General features: G+C 31.0%; 1 protein-coding gene across 4 annotated transcripts; it reads right to left on the bottom strand.

The window, feature by feature from the left end:
* Positions 1-879: 879 nt before the first annotated feature.
* On the bottom strand, positions 880-17913 carry LOC129951000 (uncharacterized). 4 transcript variants are annotated; one of them, XM_056062983.1, is made up of 3 exons: positions 17769-17913; positions 17610-17703; positions 880-1401 (listed from the first exon to the last, which is right to left on the bottom strand). In XM_056062983.1, the coding sequence occupies exons 1-3, from the start codon at positions 17826-17828 to the stop codon at positions 1109-1111; spliced, it is 447 nt and encodes a 148-aa protein (XP_055918958.1). In that variant the 5' UTR covers positions 17829-17913; the 3' UTR covers positions 880-1108. The 4 variants fall into 4 exon arrangements, with proteins under 4 accessions (XP_055918958.1, XP_055918960.1, XP_055918961.1 ...); XM_056062985.1 differs by lacking the exons at positions 17610-17703; positions 17769-17913 and adding exons at positions 15856-15922; positions 16001-16146; XM_056062986.1 differs by lacking the exons at positions 17610-17703; positions 17769-17913 and adding exons at positions 11727-11790; positions 11863-12031.
* Between the last annotated feature and the right edge of the window lie 1849 nt (positions 17914-19762).

Below are 19762 nucleotides of genomic sequence, written 5' to 3'. Positions count from 1 at the left end.
TTAAACGCTTAAAGCTTTATGATAGTTAAGTATAAGATAGTTAAGTCAGCCCAACAAACCTTGTGTGTGATGGAATTCACCGGAAAGTCAATTAATTGTTTAATATAGGTTTACGCGTACAAAATAAGTGAAAGATACTTTGAAAGTTCAAGGTTGGAAATTCACATTCATTCATTGAAAAATATATGTGAAATGAAAAAGTGGTCATATCCGTTAACCGTTAAGTTTAAACTGGGCTGGTTGAATAATTGTTTTGTAATGGATATTTATTGCTTTAATGTCAGTCATAAAAAGTTTGTTTTTTTTCGGCAGTTTAAAAAACATTAACGACTTGAAATGTACTAAAAGCAAACAAGCAAACTGGTCCACTTTGGTTGATTAATAGGTTGTTTTTGTTTTCTAAAACCTTACAAAAATTGATTAATTGTCAGATATTTAGAGCAAGGAGTAACACAGTTGTATCCTCCCAAAAAACTACAATTAAACTTGGGTTGCAAGGTTTTCGATCTGATTACATATGTAGAAAATAATTATTTCTTATTGAACCACTTTTAAACCTTTTTGAACCATGTTTACACCTTATTGAACTGTTTTGATTCTTTGTTCAATTTTCTCTAAAATTCATAGGATTAATAGGTTCCGTGGCTCATCAAAAACAACTCGATGGTTTAATTGAGGCTCAACCGACGATTAGTAAATTAAATTGACTTTAAGTTCATGAATAACATGGTTGAACCAGCTGGTATAAACCAGTTAACATTTCTGACCCAGAGAACAAAAGTTTATCCATGACTATGCAACTGGTTCTCAGTTAGAATAATGAACCTAGCAGCTACATCCCATTGTGCTCAAGTAACTATAGCCTTTTGACACTCGTACTTTTAGATCAATTTCGTTTATTTAATGTCACTTAGAAACTACAAAGAATTTGCTTGTGTTTTAACAAAAGTTTTATTTTCCCTAAAAATTTAAATACCATACACTTCAATATATGCATTTTAAGAAAGAATTCAGCCTTCAATACTTAAAAAAACAATTTTTACACCAATCAATCTTAATCAGATTTTTCTTAGATTCAAATAAAATTCAAAAAGCAAATTATATTGATCTAAACTGGTAATCTGACAGGTGGGGATGTTGCTGGTGGTGGTGGTGGTTGAGATGTTTCAACTGTATGTATTGTTGTCGTTGTGATGGGTGCTTGTACAGCTGAGTCTATCACTTGTCTAGCCATTTCCATCCTCATGATATCTTCGTAGCTTGGCAAATCCTTGTCATCTTTTGTTGGCTCATTTGCTCTAGTATTTTGTGATGAGACGTTCCAGAAATAATCTGTAAAGTTGCTTGTCGTGTCATTACAACGAGGATCAGAACCTATAGTGTAGACTGGCACTTGTCGCACTGAAAACAAAACAACATAATTTTTTGTATTAAGTAATGGTTTTAATTTTGTAAGAAATATATTTCTAATAAGATTAAATAATTTAAAAAGTGTCTACAAAAGAATTCGCAAAACTTAAATAATTAAAGGAGTTAAAATAAATATTCCATAAAATACTAGTAACAACTAATCTGCCTTGTAAATTATAAAACTGCCTTTTGGTGAACTTCACGAACGTGGGAGTGTAGGTGTTTTTTATTGTTTAAGCTCTCAGAGCAGAGTTTGGAGAACTGTCAACATTTTTAGAATTTTCCATCCACATCTGTCATATTACCCCAAACAAACGTGAAGTTAGCTGCACTTAGGTTTTTACTCCATTAGCTCGGTCATTCTGAACATAACTTATAAAATTGATTTGTGTGGCAAACTCATTAGATTATTAATTGTGATGGAGTTTTTTTTTGGTAAAGTTTGTTTTGGCAAACCTGTCATATTTTGACAGGCTTATTATTATTATATCAATTTAAACTGGGCAGGTTCAGAAAATATAAATGACTTTATTAGCAGTCAACTGCGTTCTTTGAACGTAAATTTTGATTAAGGCATACATTTCAAATTTGGAACTTAACTGCGCTAACCTGTACTTTCATGGTACAAAAACTATCAAAACAATTATTATCTAGAAATGGCCTAATCCTTCCAGCGACATATCGGCTCACGTCAACTTTTTATGGGGCTATGTTAAGTCATTGGTCCATGTTGATGAAATGAAAACTCTTAAAACATTAGAGACAATAGACAAGCCAACATTGATGAAATACGTTAAGATTCATTGGAAATAGTAGTGAAAAGTTGCACTGTTCAAATAAACAATGCAACTCGTGTCAAACAAATGATAAAACTTACATAAAGTGAGTGTCATTAATATTCGGTTTTTATTCTTAAAAATACTTTTGTTTGTTTGTTCGTAGTAAAAGTTGAATTTAGGTTTATTATTTGGTTATTTTATAAATTAGTACATATAGGTATTATTCCCTAAATATTTCATTAAAAAAAAAATTGCAATCACTTAACTGCATTAAGATATACGATAAACAACATAAAAAGGACACATGTAAGCGATTCATTAATATTCGTTTTTTTGTTTTCTTTTCTGAGTTTGACATTTAATCCGATTAACAGTTTGTCTATTCAAGAGTAGCGTTAAAATAAAATGTTCACTTGACGTTTGCATACATTTTAAAAACAATTTAGTGTAAGATCGTTTGATTTTATTTAAAAAGAAAAAATGCAAGTCTTGAAAAAACCTTGAAACCTTGTTATTTTTAAAAAATATTTAAATATTTAACAATGAAAGAAGAACTGCTAATAGTAAGAAAAATTAAAGCAAATCCTAGTTTAAGTGCACCAAAAAATGTGCAAGAAGTGTTAATGAAATGCAAAAAGAAAATATCTGCATCAACGGTACGCCGAACCATAAAGACAATGGTCGTGTCGCCCGACCATGTTCGCATCAAATTTGCGAGGTAACACAAAAATAAGGATGCAACTTGGTGGGATGATATAATATTTACTGACGAGACTAAGTACAACCTCTTTGGATGGGATGCTATAATAGTGTGGCGCAAGCCAAATGAAGAGCTTAAAAGCAGGAACACAAAGCAAACAGTGAAGCATGGAGGCGGGCACATCATTGTTTGGGGGTGCATCTCAGCAAGAGGCATGGGAAATTTAGTATTCATCGACGGTATATTCAAAAAGGGATACTATTTAAAGATCCTAAAAGAAAATTTAACGCAAAGTGCTCAGAAATTTTAAGGAATTTTAAGGAATTCAAGTTTTACCAGGACAACGACCCGAAGCACAAGGCGTATGTTGTAAGGGAATGGCTTCTGTATAACTCTCCAAAAATTATCCCAATCGAGAATTTTTGGGATGAATTGGACCGTCGAGTTCGCGGTCTGTCTCTTCAATAAGTGCACTGAAGCAACGGCTTCAAGAAGAATGAAGCAAAATAGACATTGAATACCTTCGCAGTTTTATCCAATTGAGGGTATCCAAAAATCAATTGTAAGAATGATAATTTTTAAAAGTTAATATAAGTATGTAAAAAAAAAACAAATATTAATGAAGTTTTTTTTTTTAGTTGTCGTATTCTTCATTTATTTTATTTTGTTAATTTGCTATTTTAATTAAAAATGTATGTATATAGAAATTATTAAATACAAAATATTTTAAAGAAAAACTGTTTTTTTTTTTAAACTTTTTTAAGTTTAAGTGAAAAGTAAAGTGTTTTTTGGAAAGAAACAAAAAACCGAATATTAATGGCACTCACTGTACATCAAAAACTAAGTTTTCACATACATAATACGTAAGCTACAAGTTTTCGTAAACAACCAGTTTTATATAAAACATGCTAAAAACTAGTAGCAATTCAAAGATGAATGTTAAGTTCAAACCTTTCGAAGCATTTCATTTAATTTCTATTGAATGAAAATAAAACAGCTGATAGCTGTCAAAATCAATACTTGACTTTGATATTTTGAAATTTTGTTCAAAACAAGGTTTCAGTGTTGTTTGTGGAAGACACAAAACATTTCTTCAGCTTTCTTTTCATATATTAAAATCAATTTCAATTGATCAGAATGCATTTTATATTACAAATAATATTTGAGGCACTAAACTTTACTTAACTTACAAATCGATGACAGTCGATGTTGCAAAAATTGAAATGTCAAACAAAAACGTGTAAGTATTCAGTGTGAACGATTTTTTGGATTTTGAGAACTTGAAAGTATTTTAAATACATATTACACATGTAATTATAAGACAATTTTCTTTGCCATGATTTTGTATGATCTTTAGCCTCAATTCTGTCAACTTAATTGTGGTATGTGAACTTGACAGAACTTTTATCACTTGTACAACATCACAAAGAACTTCGTAGTGAAGGAACAGTACCATTTCATTTTGTAAACATGGCCGACAAAAATGTACCTTCTTTTCAGGAGAATAAAAATAGGCATTTTTCAATCCATTTTAAAGAACAACACCCGTGTTGTTTGGCATTCTATAAAAAGTATTGTTGAAAATTCCCAAAAAAAATTTAAAAATTGGTTCAACTGAAAGAAGATCTGTCAGACTAATAATAAAAAAAAAAAAAAAACAAATACAAGAAAGTTTTCTGAAAATCAAAAGTTAAAATAAACTTCATCAAAAAAAACTAACTAACTAATTAAATGAACAATTTTCAAGAAGAAATTGTAAGAAAACATCTGGAAATTGAGATTCTATAAAAAAAAGTTCATTTAACAATTTGGCGTTTTTCTTTTTTAGTTCAGAGCAGCAAAATAAGCCCAATTAGTCCATTTTCATTAACGAAACTAAATAATATCAACACTAACAGATTGATTTGTTCCCCAATGGAAAACACATGATTCCAAATGGACAACTACTCAACGAACACTGCCATCAAGTAACAAATGCAATATCAATCGTACCAACATTTGAGAATAGAAAAAGTACAATAACTTCCAACCGATTACGTTAAATTTTATTTTAAATATTATAGCAATACCCAATTAACTTTCTTCATTTTGTTTGCAACAATTGTGTCTCAATCCACAAGCTAACTGCAATTTATAATTATAACATTCTATATTCTCTCACTTTATATAAACTATATTTTGTTTATTTACTTTAAGTATGTTCACAACTAAAAATATTGTAATTGCAATCAGAGCACACGCAACAAAAAAGTCTTCACCCCAAAGCATTTTATTCTTATTCTTCCAAACAATAAGTTCTTACTAATCTGAATAATAAATTCTTATCGAGGCTTAGGTACACTTCTTTTCATATAAGGTATAAGTATTGGAACTGTCACTAAGTTTTGTAAGCCTTTGTGTGATAATTTTTTTCATATGTATCTGATAAGATAAATATTTTATTGAAGATGATAGCTAAATGAGTCAATAGTACAAATTTAAAAACAATAAAAAGGGGCTTTTAGGTGCTTTTAAAAATATCGACAGAGTTTGTAAGACATCGTTTTTTTTTTTTGTTTATTTGAAAAAATTTCATACCATTGGGTCCAAGATTGTTAACTGAAACTCTTCTTTCTTGAGTTCCATAACAGCACAAAGTTATTAACTAAAATTTAAAGTTTTATAAAATATATTTTTATTTTGAAAAACTAAAAGTTCTTTTACTTTTATGCACATGAAGAAAGTTGGAAAAACCAAAAATATAATAAAGAAAATTGTTATATAGGCACCAATGAAATCCATTTTATTTGTTTATTCTTTTGTTGTTTTCTTTTTGTTTAACCAATCTTCATTATCTGAAGAGAGTTTGGGCCTCTTGGGTTGAAGTCCTGATAATAACTAGTACCTTACCTACATATGTCTCATTTTCATTGATTAGTTAAAATTAATTTTGTTTTATGATTTTGCAAAAGTGTTTGTCGATATTGGTGGTGATTAGCGATTGTATATTGTTGTTATCAGTTAGTGTAACAAAAATTAAACAAAAGGAAATATAAATGCTGAATTCAGTTTTAGCTATAATTTGTTATTTCGATAAGATAAAATATATAGTAAAATACGTATTGATTGACGATTGTTAAAAGTCAGAGACTATGATAAAAAAAGCTTTTAATACTTTTGTTTTTTTTTGTTATTTTTGTTTTGTACATATCAAGACACTTGACCTTTTATTGTTCGACAAGGATGAGCTGTTGAAAGTTTGTAACTACAAATGGCTTCTTTTTAACATCCCATCGGAAGTTTATATTTCTGCAAGGACCGTTTTAAGATGAGCCTTGCTGGTAATGGCGATTTTTCGAATACGTTTATCCAACACTTCCCATAGATGTTCTATGGGATTCATGTCTGGAGACTGTGGTGGAGTCTTCAGAGTATGGGGAGTGGGAGTTGACAGCCATTGCTTTACTATATGGTCCGTATGCTTTTATATCATTGTCTTTTCATTTCCAGCAAGACCCAATTTATCTGCACTTTTGTGAAGGTTTTCCTTCAAAATCTTCAAAAAAACCATTTCATCCATAATTCCATTTATAACACTAACACTCACTTCAGACGCCACTGCCGCCATATATCCCCAGACCATGACTCCAACCCCAGACCATGACTCCACCACCTCCATGTTTAATTGTTGGAAGTAAGTTTTGTTTTTGCAGAGCAGTATTCCGCCATACTAGTTCTCGGCCATCATTCTGGAAAATATTAAATTTACTTTCATCTGAGAAGATTTAATGGTCCCAAAAGGCCAAAAGTCCGTTTCCTTATTAACGTAACGGTTTGCAAATTCTAAACGTTTAACTTTATTCACTTTGTTGATAAAGGGTTTAGGTCTTTGAATCTGAGATAAGTATCCAGCCTTGTGTATAATATTTCTAACAGTTTTAGTTGAGACAGTCTTACCAAATTGTTCACATATCCCTGCTGCAAGTTCTGAGGAAGTGGTTCTTGGATTTTGTTTGATAAAATTTACAACTGACGCTCTTCTCTTTTTGTGAACTTCTTATAAGCACCGCTTCTTCTGCAACCTGTTAAAGATTTTGAATCTTTAAATCGGTTTATTATGCTGCGAACCGTATAATCGCTTCTACTGACAATTTCTCCTATTTCAGATAATGATTTCCCTTTGGAATAAAGATCTAGAATTATTTTTCTATCAATTGTTGTAGTTTCTTTTCCTTTTCCAGCCATTTTTTGAAAATTGAATACAAACTTGAAACAACCTTTCTTCACCTATGACTCATTTGAAATGAGTTATCATCATAACGACTACTGTGAGAGTAAAACTTTGTTGATGCTACTAAAAAAACGGTAAATTTCCAGAGAAATTATAGGGTGTGTCAATGGTTTTTTCCTTGTGAAACTGAACTTTTTTTTAAACTATTAAAGTATTTTGTGTAAAACCTCATAAATGGAAAATAAAATAAAACAAAATTTATAAAAATAGTTCTTTGTTTTTATGTCATATTGATAAACATTTGGAAAAAGCTAGTATGCCGATACATTTCTCCATGTGTGTATGTTGACAGTCAAATTTAAAGCTGTCACAACAGAAATTTGGTAGTTTTTTTTTTCTTAAAAATATCTCGTTTCGGAATAGACCTACCAAAACAACATTTTTTTCAGTTACCTTTTTTAATTAAAAAAAAAAAAACATTTTTGTGACCGACAAAGCTTACGACATTTTAAAAAAAAACACAAGAAATATTAAGCCGCTTTAATACTTTTATTTTAGATACATATTTTATAGGAACCGTTTTAAAATTTCACCATAGCAACAATGAATTTTGACAGTTCTTATCTGAAATTGTTCATTGGAATTGAATTGACTTGATATATGTATCTTAACAGAGGGAAAACTCGGTGATAGCTGATTTGACTATCAAAAATATGAAAATCACTTATCACCTTAGCGGATTCCAACCCACGCTAATGAAATATAAAAACAATTCACTAATGTCTTTTCACCTATGTATAGCTATCAAGTAAGCTTTGCGATTCTTTAAATGCTGCGATGGAGAATTTTTGAGAAATTGAATCATACAAATTCTGACAGGAAAAGTTAGGAGTAAATAGGTCCGTTCGGGTTCTTTTTGCACTAAAATTGGTAAAAAAAGATATTTTAAATAGTGGGGTGAAATTTTCTCACAAAAAGACGAACCTACAAAAAAGTAAGCAAACGGGAAAACAACAAATTTTTCCCACAATTTGACTGCCAAAAAATATAAATTTTGAAACATCATCGTTTCATGTCATGTTTAGAATTTTTTTATTTTGTTTGTAAATGAATAAATTAAAACAACATGAACTTCAAGCAATATTATGCTGGTCCATTGTTTTTTTTTATGAAAAAACTTGATCAAAATGAAACTTGAAAATTAGAATCTTGTTGCTGTTTTTTGGAAAAGAATTTTTAATTTTATAAGTGACAGAAAAAGCGAGCAATTTATTTATTCTATTGAAGTTCTATCAAATTTGACACATTTTACAAATCAGCCCAAAGAAATTTCTTGGGCTAAAATTCGTAGGTTGGGGAAATATTTTACTCTTTCGTGAGCGCTCTCTTTTGTAAAAAACTACGAAATTTTTGAGAACGCGAACAGGATTTAGTTAAATTTCTAAATTTTTCGTAAAATTAGACTATGGTTTTTAGGGTGTGTTCACACCAAAGAAATATATCAGAAAACACTGTTTAAAAAATGTGGTTAGATGCACGCTTTAAGAAACATTTGTGAAATGTTTTTTTTTTGTTTCCCATTTAAGTGTCCAGTTTTGTGCGTGAAAATAAACTGTTAAAAAGTAGAACTCATAAACCCCTTGTTTTGTTGGAAAATTAATCAATAGTATGGTAGGATTTCATACGGATAAAACCAATATGTGCAGTATGAATTCTACCGAAAAAAGTTAAAGTAGAATATGGGTTTTTGACATTTATACGAGCCTCGAATAGATCTTATGCGATTTCGTTCTCAAATGTTGGTGCGATTGATATTGCATTTGTATTACGATGGCTGTGTTCATTGAGTAGTTGGAATTATGTGTTTTGCCTTAAGGAAAAAATCAATGTGTTGCTGTTGATATTATTAAGTTTTGTTAATGAAAATGGGCTAACTGGGCTTATTTTGCAAGAAAAAACTTATAGAAAAGATAATTAAGTTTTGCTACGTTTTCACCAAAGGTTTATCTCAGTTTAGATTAAAAAAGAGGCTGGGATGCGACCCACACTGATAACTTCCCATCCCGTCTGTCGATTTGTCTTGCTTAAAAGTTTGTCTATATGTATGTGCATATGTACTAGTATCAATTTTACCAAATTTGCTTACTATTTTTTATAGATTTTATTTTTTTATGAAAAAACGGACTGTTGGATTTTTATATAAAAATCACTGAATATCGAAAAAAATATTTTCTGTAAAATAAAATAAGTTTGAAGCCAAAATTTTCAATTTTTGAAAAGCTATTTGACTTTAAAGTAAATTTTTACCAAGTTTTAGTATTGTTTTTTTTAGAGTTTTATTTTTTGTAAAAAAACCGTCAATTCGATTTTCTTCAAAATTCTAACAATATTTTCTAAAAGATAAAATTAGTTTGAAGCCAATATTTTATAGTTTTGAAAAGATATTTGAGTCAAAAATCAATTTTTACCAACTTTTATAAATCTTTTTTTAAGGTTTTTATTTTTTGTAAAAAAAAACTGTCAATTCAATTTTTCTCAACATCTTTCAGAATGCTTAAAACAATATTTCTTATAAGATAAAATAAGTTTGAAGTCTAACTTTCAAGTTTTTGAAAAGATATTTGAATCCATATTCAATTTTTACCAACTTTTGTTAATTTTTGTTCTGTTTTTCAATTTTTTATAAAAAACTGTCAATTCGATTTTATTAAAAATTTTACTGAATGTTGACAACTATATTTTTTGAAAGATTAAAGTAAATTAAAGCCGATATCTCAAAGTTTTGAAAAGATATTTGAGTCGAAAATCAATTTTTACCAACTTTTATTAATTTTTTTTTGGTTTTTATTTTTTGTAAAAAAACTGTCAATTCGATTTTTCTCAAAATTTTATCAGATTTCAAAAACATTATTCTCCGTTGCTCAAAATTGTTTTGGAGATGAAATCATATGTTAGTCGTTAAATTTAGGAGGTGACAAATTTTTTTTTTCAGTTTTTTTGATTTAGAAAAAAAAAACCGTTAGATACATTTTTTTTCAAAAAATATACTTCTTTGAGACCACGTTACAGTTTATTATATAAAATTTAATTCAAGTCTCTAGCGTTTTTGGTTCGTAAGAGATTTAGGGTTAACCAAAATGTTCACCTTTTTTTTAAACTGCTATGGTAAAAAAAACCACCCACGCATTTTTCTTGAGAGCCCTTTCTGCATCTTTCTGCCTTATTATCTGTATAACAACATTTATGTGAAATCGATATCTCTTCTGGTTCTTGAGCTATGGACGACGAAAAAACGTCGCGAACGTACGAACGTACGTACACACGCAACCACAGGCATCTTTCTAAAAATCTTTTATTTCGAATCTAGGGACCTTGAAACGTCGAGAAATGTCAAAATTTTCAATTTGATAAATCGGACCCATTACAATAACTTCCTATGGGAAGTTAATAAATCTTTTTGGTGTTTCCACCGCACAAGAAGATTTAAAAATTATTAAGTTTGACAGTACTTCCTAAAATGCAACTGGTTTTTCGATGTTTTCGATGTGGGAAGTGCAAGTGAGATGAGTTTGATTCGTGTTTAACAATGAAGAACTAAATAGTTCAGCACCATATAAGAATATACTGTCTACTTCATATGCAATTTTTGTTTTAATTTGATTAAAACAAAACCATATTTTTTGTACACGAACATGCAAATAAACAGACCATAATGCAATTTCTGTAAAGCCAACATCCTCCACACAAGTTTTTCTTCACAAATTTTGACCCGACTCCGATCGCCGACCGGAATTGAGTCGAATGAAGCTCATTTCAACTCGATTCAGGTATATAAGGAATTGAGAGCTTCAAGCTCGCTTCAACTCCACATGTTAATGTAGTAGTCTACGAACAAACCCCTTTCTTGAAGTTTTTATTTTGTGTCAAATCTGTAATTAGTGAATGATCTTTTTTTAATAGAATATCAATTTCCAGATGTTTTATTACCATTTTTTCTTGAAAATTGGACAAGGTTGTGAAGAAATTTGAAGATACTGGATTGGTAACAGATATTGTAAGGTAGGATGTGTCGATTCCTAGTCGTTCTCAGGAATTAGGACAGTCTTACGGCACATTATGGCGTATTTTCATTTGGATCTACACCTACATCCATATAAAGTTCAGTTCACACAACAACTGAAGCCAGCTGACCATTGACGAGATCGTAGATACGTTGAATGGGTTCTTGAACTACAGGCGGTGGGCGTCGATTTTTCGAACAAAATTTTCTTCAGCGACGAAGCACATTTCTCACTCAGTGGGTATGGTAATTCTATCATTGAAGAATACAAATTTGATAATTTATTTATTTTCAACATGACGATGTCACATGCCACATAACCCGAGCGAATATGAAATTTCCTGGCCCCGTTATTTCTCTTCGTGCAATTAGACACCGCTGAACTTTTTTTGTGGGGTAACGCGAAAGACCGTGTTTATGCAGATAAACCTTTAACTCTTGAGCACTAAAATAAGAACTTTCGTCAAGTTATGGCTGAGATACTGTCCAATATGTGGCAAAAAGTGACAGTCATGTTAGGAAAATAAAATACTAACAAATAATTTATAATGTCAAAAAATAACATACCGTATTCACGTTGGGCATTTGTAGCTACGTTTACTTCAGGTTCAGTACAGCACATGTATTCTATCTTTGAAATGTTTAAATTTAAAAACAGTTACTATTTTGATTGTTGTCGAAATACGTTTTATATTATAGTTACCTTAATGCAAATTATCATAATTGTTACAATTACACATATGAGAAAGAAAAAACCATCCATTTTCCTTCACTTTTTCGGTCTTTTTGTGATCTATTCAAAATTCTAATATTTACATTCTCTCAAGCAAGTAGATTTCTTCAGGTTGAAACACTAAAAGCTACTGCTTTGATATTTTCTAGTTTAGATTATATTTGCCATTTTTTTATGATAACTGATATGAACTGATAATAATGTACATATATAGAAGTTTCTCTTCTCTCAAGCTTCAAATAAAACAATTATTTTGATACAGTTTATTTTTAAATTGCATACATTTTGTTTAGTCAAACTTGATTTATCTATAAAGAATTAGGCCATTTAATTTAAAGTCCTAGTAATACACTAAGTCTTTAATCTTCTCTTAATTGATTAATGAAAATTAATTTTCAGTATTTTGTTCGCAAGGTTTGTATCGTAATCAGTCAGAGTAATCAAAAATTAACAGAATTCTATTCCATTACTTTAATGTAGATTTGATAAGATTAAGTACATCGTAAAATACACATTTGATACTAAAAGCTGTTATTGAGAGAGCTTTTTACACGTTTCATGTGAACTTAATGGTTTAAACTGATTTTAAAGTTGCATACCGCGTTAACACAACCGGAAGAGATATGTAAATACCTTTGTAAGAACTAATGAATTGTTAAATGCGCTACGAGCAGTCAGTATTATTTATTTCGATAAGAACTTAGAACTCATATAGTCGTTCGAAAGACAATGGAAAGCTTTATAAAGTGTTCGATTGTTATCGAATGACAGTTCTTCTCTCAGAAAGTTAAATGTCAAATTCAATGTCAAACTCGATTTTGAAATGGTAGACAAGTGCATTCAAGAGGACACAAGCGTCTACAGGTTTTTCTCAAAGCCCACCTCTGTCTATCAACTCCTACTCTCACCTCCCGCGGTGAACATCGGGTGCCTAGTACCTCAACTGGAAATTGGGTTTTAACAGCAGTGGAAAGTAGTTGGAGTCAGCAAACGAGAAAGGGGGAGAGGTGTTTTCACTACTTAGTGAACACCTTATAGGGTTTCTTCGACATATTCGGAGCCCAGGACTGTAAGAAGCGGTTTATCCGGCTCCCCTTCCTTGGAGTTATACTAAGGATCTGGCCCTCCAGGTTGGGGGTTGTGCCGTCTGGTTGACTTCCTGTTGATAACCCACGAAACGAAATAAGGACAACGAACTTCGGATTTGTACGTGGAATGTTAGGTTTATTAACAGACCACGTGCAGCCGAACAATTAGCGGAAGCCCTTAACTTCTGCAAGGCAGATATTACCGCCATCCAAAAAGTGCGATGGGATGGACCGGGAAAACGCAAACTAAAAGACTGCGATATATACTACGGCGACTGCTACCAACAGCAAAGGCAGCGTCTATTTGGGCGTGGATTTGCTGTTGGAACTAGACTCAGGCAAAAAGTGTCGAGTTTTAACAGTGTGAGCGAGTGGCAGTGTTGCCTAGCAGTCTCTGAAGTGCTAGGTTTCACACAGCCACCACAGCGAAACCCCTGGTTTGACGACGAATGCCGGCAAGCGTACGCAGCAAAACAACAGGCATACACAACGGCGCGGAGCTGCAAAGGAGGACCAGAGCTGCTCGTGAGCTCTACGAGCAGAAGAGGAGAGAAAAACACGGGCTTCTTAGATGGAAAAAAAGAGAGCATGAGAAACTCGCGATTGATGAGATAGAGCGATTTGACAACAGGAATGAGGTTCGTAAATTTTACAAAAGGAAAGTAGACCCTCTAAACTGCGCCAACTACAGAGCCATCAGTCTCCTTCACATTGCATATAAGATCCTATCTGCCGTATTATGTGAACGTCTGAAAGTTCGTCAACAACCTGATAGTCCTTTCCAGTGTGGCTTCAGACCAGGAAAGTCCATTATGGACCAAATATTCTAACTACGGCAGATCTTGGAAAAAACCCAGGAAACTTCAAATCGACACCCTTATCTCTTTATCGATTTTAAAGCCGCTTACGACAGCATCTATAGGGAAGAGCTCTATAGAACAATGTCTAGTTTTGGCATCCCTGTCAAACTTATCCATGACGATGGAGAATGCACGCTCCTCTAATAAGGTCGGAAAAGATCTCACCGATGTATTTGAGGTCAAAAAAGGTTTTAGACAATCTTCCAAACGTCCGTCTAATTACTCGGATACGCAGATGATATTGACATAATTGGAAGAGCAAGGCGTGATTTCAGTGGAGCGTTTTTAAGCATTGCAACGGAAGCGAAGAAAATGGGTTTAGTGGTCAATGCGGGCAAGATCAAGTATATGCTGTCATCAAAAAAGGACACTGAACAACGACGTCTTGGACAAAACGTCACCATGGACAGCTATAACTTTGAGGTAGTTAAGGACTTTGTCTACCTAGGCACCGCTATGAACATAGACAACGACACCAGCGCTGAAATCAAACGAAGAATAACTCTTGCAAATCGCTGCTTCTTTGGACTTAGAAGGCAATTGAGAAGTAAAGTCCTCTCTCGAGTATCTAAAATCACCATCTATAAGACACTCATCATCCCGGTTCTCATTTATGGCGCTGAGGCCTGGACGCTGTCAAAAAATGATGAGAGCGTCTTAGGATGCTTCGATAGTAAAATTCTACGGGTGATTTCTGGTCACGTATGCATAGATGGAGAAGATATTACGACGAACTGTACAGGCTGTACAGCGACACTGACCTTGTTAGCAGAATTAAAGTCCAACGGCATAGATGGCTGGGTCATTAGAGCGAATAGACAACCAGCCCGGAAAGTCTTCGAATCCAATCCCGAGGGACGGCGGCAGAGCATTTAAGAACTAGGGCCTAGTGACATACGACTCTCAACCATTTCTGTGTGCGAGTTAAGTTGTCAAAAATGGAGGGGACCTACAGTTTTAAGCCGAATCCGAACAGCTTATTTAAGAAGGCACTTTTCAAGAACTGCTCTTTTTGAATTAAGGTGGCACAGGCAGTAATAGAACCTAAGATCTCTGCCGTGACAGCCCTACATATTAACCACCACGCCACGATTACTGTTCAGCTTTAAGTTGAATATAAAATTATGATTAGCTGTCATTTTGACATAAGTGGAATTCACTTGATAGTTAGTAATATTTTTCTTGACTAACATTCCAGTTAACTTTCCAATAAAGTTATCTTAATTGGAAACCAATTTTTTGGCATCTGTCCAATCAGATGCTAGAAACTTGTCTTACTTTCAACTTCTTATGTCGTCGTGACCTGCCCAACAATAAAAATAGTAATACTGACGTCAAATCCTCTTTAATTTGTTTTAACCATTTTTACAAAAAATTATATATGTCACCCTATTTACGAACTGTTTGATTTGAAATCACTTAAATATTTTTCTTTGAAAAACAAAAGTATAATTGGTGAATGATTTTTGCTATAAATGTGATTTTCTATTCTATTGGCGCAAACTTATTTTCCAGAACAGCTGATTCTAATTGGCTAGTTTATATTTGTCAGAGATCTTAGAAATGTTTGTATTCTTAGATATATAAACAAAATTTCTAGTACAAAATTTTCACTTTTGATGTCAAAAATCTGAGAAGTTTTATGTTTAATATTTCGTTTTCTCAAAACTCTATATTGGTCAATTTTTAAAGAAAATAAATAAATCGCAAATGCTTTATTCTTGAAAATCTAAGAAATATAAACTGGCCAAATATGTCAAAAAGTTATTGAAAGATTCCACTGATTTGTGTTTTTATTTTACTTAATGAGAAATGGTTTGGCCCTGGGATTGAATCAGAAAAATGTTTCCATGTTTCGATGATCGAAATCAATGACAACTACAAAACACATACAAAAAAAATATATTGTTTACTTGTTCTATTTAGACTAATATAACTTCCGAAAAAATTATCAATCAATTATATGTGATATAATTGATTGATAATTTTGATAAACAAATAATAAAATAACATACCTGTTTCCCGTGGGACATTGTTTGAATCGTTCGTTTTATCACAGGTACAACAACCTGGTCTTTTAACCTTCAAAATTAAGGTTTAAAATGTTCACAAAATTAAAATCCATTTTCAATATGCATATAAGACTTTTTATATATTTACCGTAAACTTTATTACCACTATTATAAAAATTAAAAGTATAAAAAAAGAAGCTACAATCATTTTTTTAATTTATTAACTCTTCAATTTTGTAATTTATTAACTCATAGATTTACACGTTCGAGCACATAAAAGCAACTAACTTGGAATCTCCATTCAAAAGTATTTTTTGCTATGATATGATTATCATATGTGATATCAATGGATAGTAAAAATGCCAAAATTTGTTATCTTTAATTTCGTAATTACGTTTTTACACATGGAACGATGATAAAAAAATGACTAGTCCGACAATCGAAAAAGAAACAATAATTTCACAATACTTCCTTGCTTTTGATTATATTTTTTGATGTGGTTAATCTATGCATATACGTAAATAAAATAGATAGATAGGGATCCTCAAACACTGTAAAAGGTTTTCCAATTGAAATTTGACAACTTCGAACTTCCAATATAAACGCACCCTAAAATCAATTTCCAACCTGTCAATGTCAAAAATTCAAGACTGTAAATATTGGATTCTTTTGAAGGAAAATTATAAAAAGAACCACATATGACTCAAGAACTGTCAACTGATAATTCAGATGTCAGTTTAACAAATCATAATAAACTTTATATTTGCATACGACTTTTACCACTCTTACTTTAGCCCCTACTATATTAGAATGCATCATACTATCTGAATTGGAATATGTACTAAAATTAGCAATCATTAAATTTAGCTACTCAACTACAGCTAACAAATTAGTTAGGAGTTAATATATTTTAACTTTAAATATTTGTAGTTCCGGTATGATTAATTTATTACACTCTAAATAAAAACTTTAAGTATTAAAAACTTTAATTGCTATTGTTTTTTTTAATTTATCTCACCTCTATATTTAGTACAATTAATAAGATTAAAAGATATCAGACACCTAATTTTATATACCTAACCAACCATTTTCATTTTCTGAAAGAATTGTCATTGATTCTTGATTTATTGTCTTTGATAAAATTCTGTTTTGCAAATACATATGAAGAACAAAGTGAGTTGGAAATGTTTTTGTTTGTATTTTTTTAAGATTCATTCTTCTAACCTACAAATTAATTCAACCAAAGAGAATTGTTTATATATTTCTTCCTACTTTTCAATTTCAATGTTAAACAAAACATTACTGTAAGGTACAAATTAACTTTTATGTGCATGGGAAACAAAGATAAAAGTTATTCTGCAAGAATAACAAAATATTGAGAATGTTCATGGTCATTAGAACAAAGTGTTTTCAACTTACATATTAGGTGCTTGAGAACTTTAAATAGTTATACAAGACAGAAGTATTGTTGAGATAAAATGATTCATGTTAAATAACAAAACCTCACCTTAGAGAATGTCAAACTTTCCCAACTGTCAAACCAAAGGCAACAACCATCGAAACTTCTTATGCAGCTAAAACAAACACCCTTTACATCTTTTTTTTGACTTCCTCTTTAAATGTATATAACGAACAAAATCCTACTTAAGATAAGTTGATAGAAATGACAGAAGTGACATTTCTGACTTTTGTTCACAAAACAAATATTTGACAAGACATTTAAGTATCAATAACAAAGCTTGTATTTATAAACATACCTCCATCAAACTCTGGCCTCCTCCTTTGTAATTCACTTGAAACTATTGTTCTCGAAAGAGGCATATATATACTGACACATGCTCTAATAGTCCACTTAAATAAAAACAAACTTTTTGAAACTAAACGTTTTTGAAAGATTTTGTTTAAATTTTACTCACAACAATAAATAAAGTTACAGCAATAACAAAAAATATTGATAAAATTATTCCTAATGACATTTTGTACAATTTGTTTTTGTTTGTTTTTCACCTCACAATAACAAGTAAATATAATGAGTCAGTTTGAAATTTGTTATACTCCTGTAAAGCAAATTCTAAACTTTGTAATTTGTTTACCAAATAAAAAATTATACTGATCAAAAGCTTTTTTAGATAAGGGGCTTATTCTTCAAATTGTGACTTTTCGTTTTGTTATCTATCAAAACTTGAAAAGCCCACCATTCTATTATTGAATTCTATTTCATTTCAAATACGATGGGCATTTTCATACACAAAGAATCAACTAAATAACTGACATTTATAATTATCGAGCATTTCTTTTCTTTTTTGTTTACATGAGTACAACTGGCAGAACGGTATAGAACGAGTTATTGACATTTATTTTCATTTGATAAAATGCACAAAAGAGGTTTGTTCGTTGAAAAATTAAAAATCCTGAACTCACCCAAAATTAGTTCAATGTTATCAAATGAGGTGAGTTTGAATTTAGAATAAAATGTCAATATAACATGTGAGTGATGCATTTATTTTCTTATGAAAGGTGAAATGTGCATCAATTTTAAATTTAAAAGGTATCTTCCCATCTGTTTAGCCTTTTTTTCAATAAGACAAATAAGAATTTATGGAATTTCGAAAAGAATGATATAAAAAGCTCTAAACTATTGTTGATGTATTCGGGACCTCAAACCAATTTAGTGGAACATTTTTGTACAAAACCACGTTGAAATGTCAGAATCTAAAGCCCACTATTTTATTATTGAATTTTATTATTCCAAATGCGATGTGCTATTTCTTTGCTTTTATTAACTTCCCATAGGAAGTTATTGTAATGGGTCCGATTTGTCAAATTGAAAATTTTGACATTTCTCGACGTTTCAAGGTCCCTAGAGTCGAAATAAAAGATTTTGAGAAAGATGTCTATGCGTGCGTGTGTACGTACGTCCGTACGTTCGCGACGTTTTTTTTGTCGTCCATAGCTCAAGAACCAGAAGAGATATTGACTTCAAATAAATTTTGTTATACAGATAATAAGGCAGAAAGATGCAGAAAGGGCTCCCAGGAAAATTGGGTGTGTGGTTTTTCTACCATAGCAGTTTGAAAAAAAGGTGAAAATTTTGGTTAACCTTAAATATCTTACGAACCAAAAACGCTAGAGACTTGAATTAAATTTTATGTAATATATTGTAACGTGATACCAAACAGGTATATTTTTTGAATAAAATCAATATAACGGTTTTTTTTTAAATCAATAAAACTGGAAAAAATTTGTCACCTCCAAAATTTTACGCCTGAAATATGATTTCATCTCTAAAACAATTTTGTGCTACAAAGAATTATGTTTTTGACATACGATAAAATTTTGAGAAAAATCTAATTGACAGTTTTTTTTATAAAAAATAAAAATCTAAAAAAAAACATTACTCAAAGTTCGTAAAAATTGAATATCGATTCGAATGTCTTTTCAAAAACTTGAAATTTAGGCTTCAAGCTTATTTTATCTTATAAGAAATATTGTTTTCAACATTTTGAAAAATGCTGAGAAAAATCGAATTGACAGTTTTTTTACAAAAAATAAAAACCTAAAAAAAAATGTTTAAAAGTTGGTAAAAATTGATTTTCGACTCAAATATCTTTTCAAAACTTTAAGATATTGGCTTTAATTTACTTTTATCTTTCAAAACATCTTGTTGTCAACATGCAGTTAAAGTTTGAAAAAAATCAAATTGATAGTTTTTTTTACAAAAAATAAAACTCTAAAAAAAACAATACTAAGACTTCGTAAAAATTTCAATTTACTTTCGACTCAAATAGCTTTTCTAAACTTAAAAATATTGATTTGAAACTTATTTTATTTCACAGAAAATATTGTTTTCGATATTCAGTAATTTTTATATAAAAATCCAACAGTCCGTTTTTTCATAAAAAATAAAATC

The sequence above is a fragment of the Eupeodes corollae genome, chromosome 3 (genome assembly GCF_945859685.1).
Source record: "Eupeodes corollae chromosome 3, idEupCoro1.1, whole genome shotgun sequence".
NCBI lineage: Eukaryota > Metazoa > Arthropoda > Insecta > Diptera > Syrphidae > Eupeodes > Eupeodes corollae.
This window is presented reverse-complemented; position numbering and strand designations above follow the sequence as displayed.

Bases quoted from the DNA above. Each gene is read 5' to 3' on its own strand.
- LOC129951000 (XM_056062983.1), bottom strand. From the start codon at position 17,828: ATGTCATTAGGAATAATTTTATCAATATTTTTTGTTATTGCTGTAACT. The intron at 17,704-17,768 runs GTGAGTAAAATT...TTTTTATTTAAG, and splicing joins CTGTAACTTTATTTATTGTT to TGGACTATTAGAGCATGTGT. The intron at 1,402-17,609 runs GTATGTTTATAA...TTTTGTTTTCAG, and splicing joins GAGGCCAGAGTTTGATGGAG to TGCGACAAGTGCCAGTCTAC.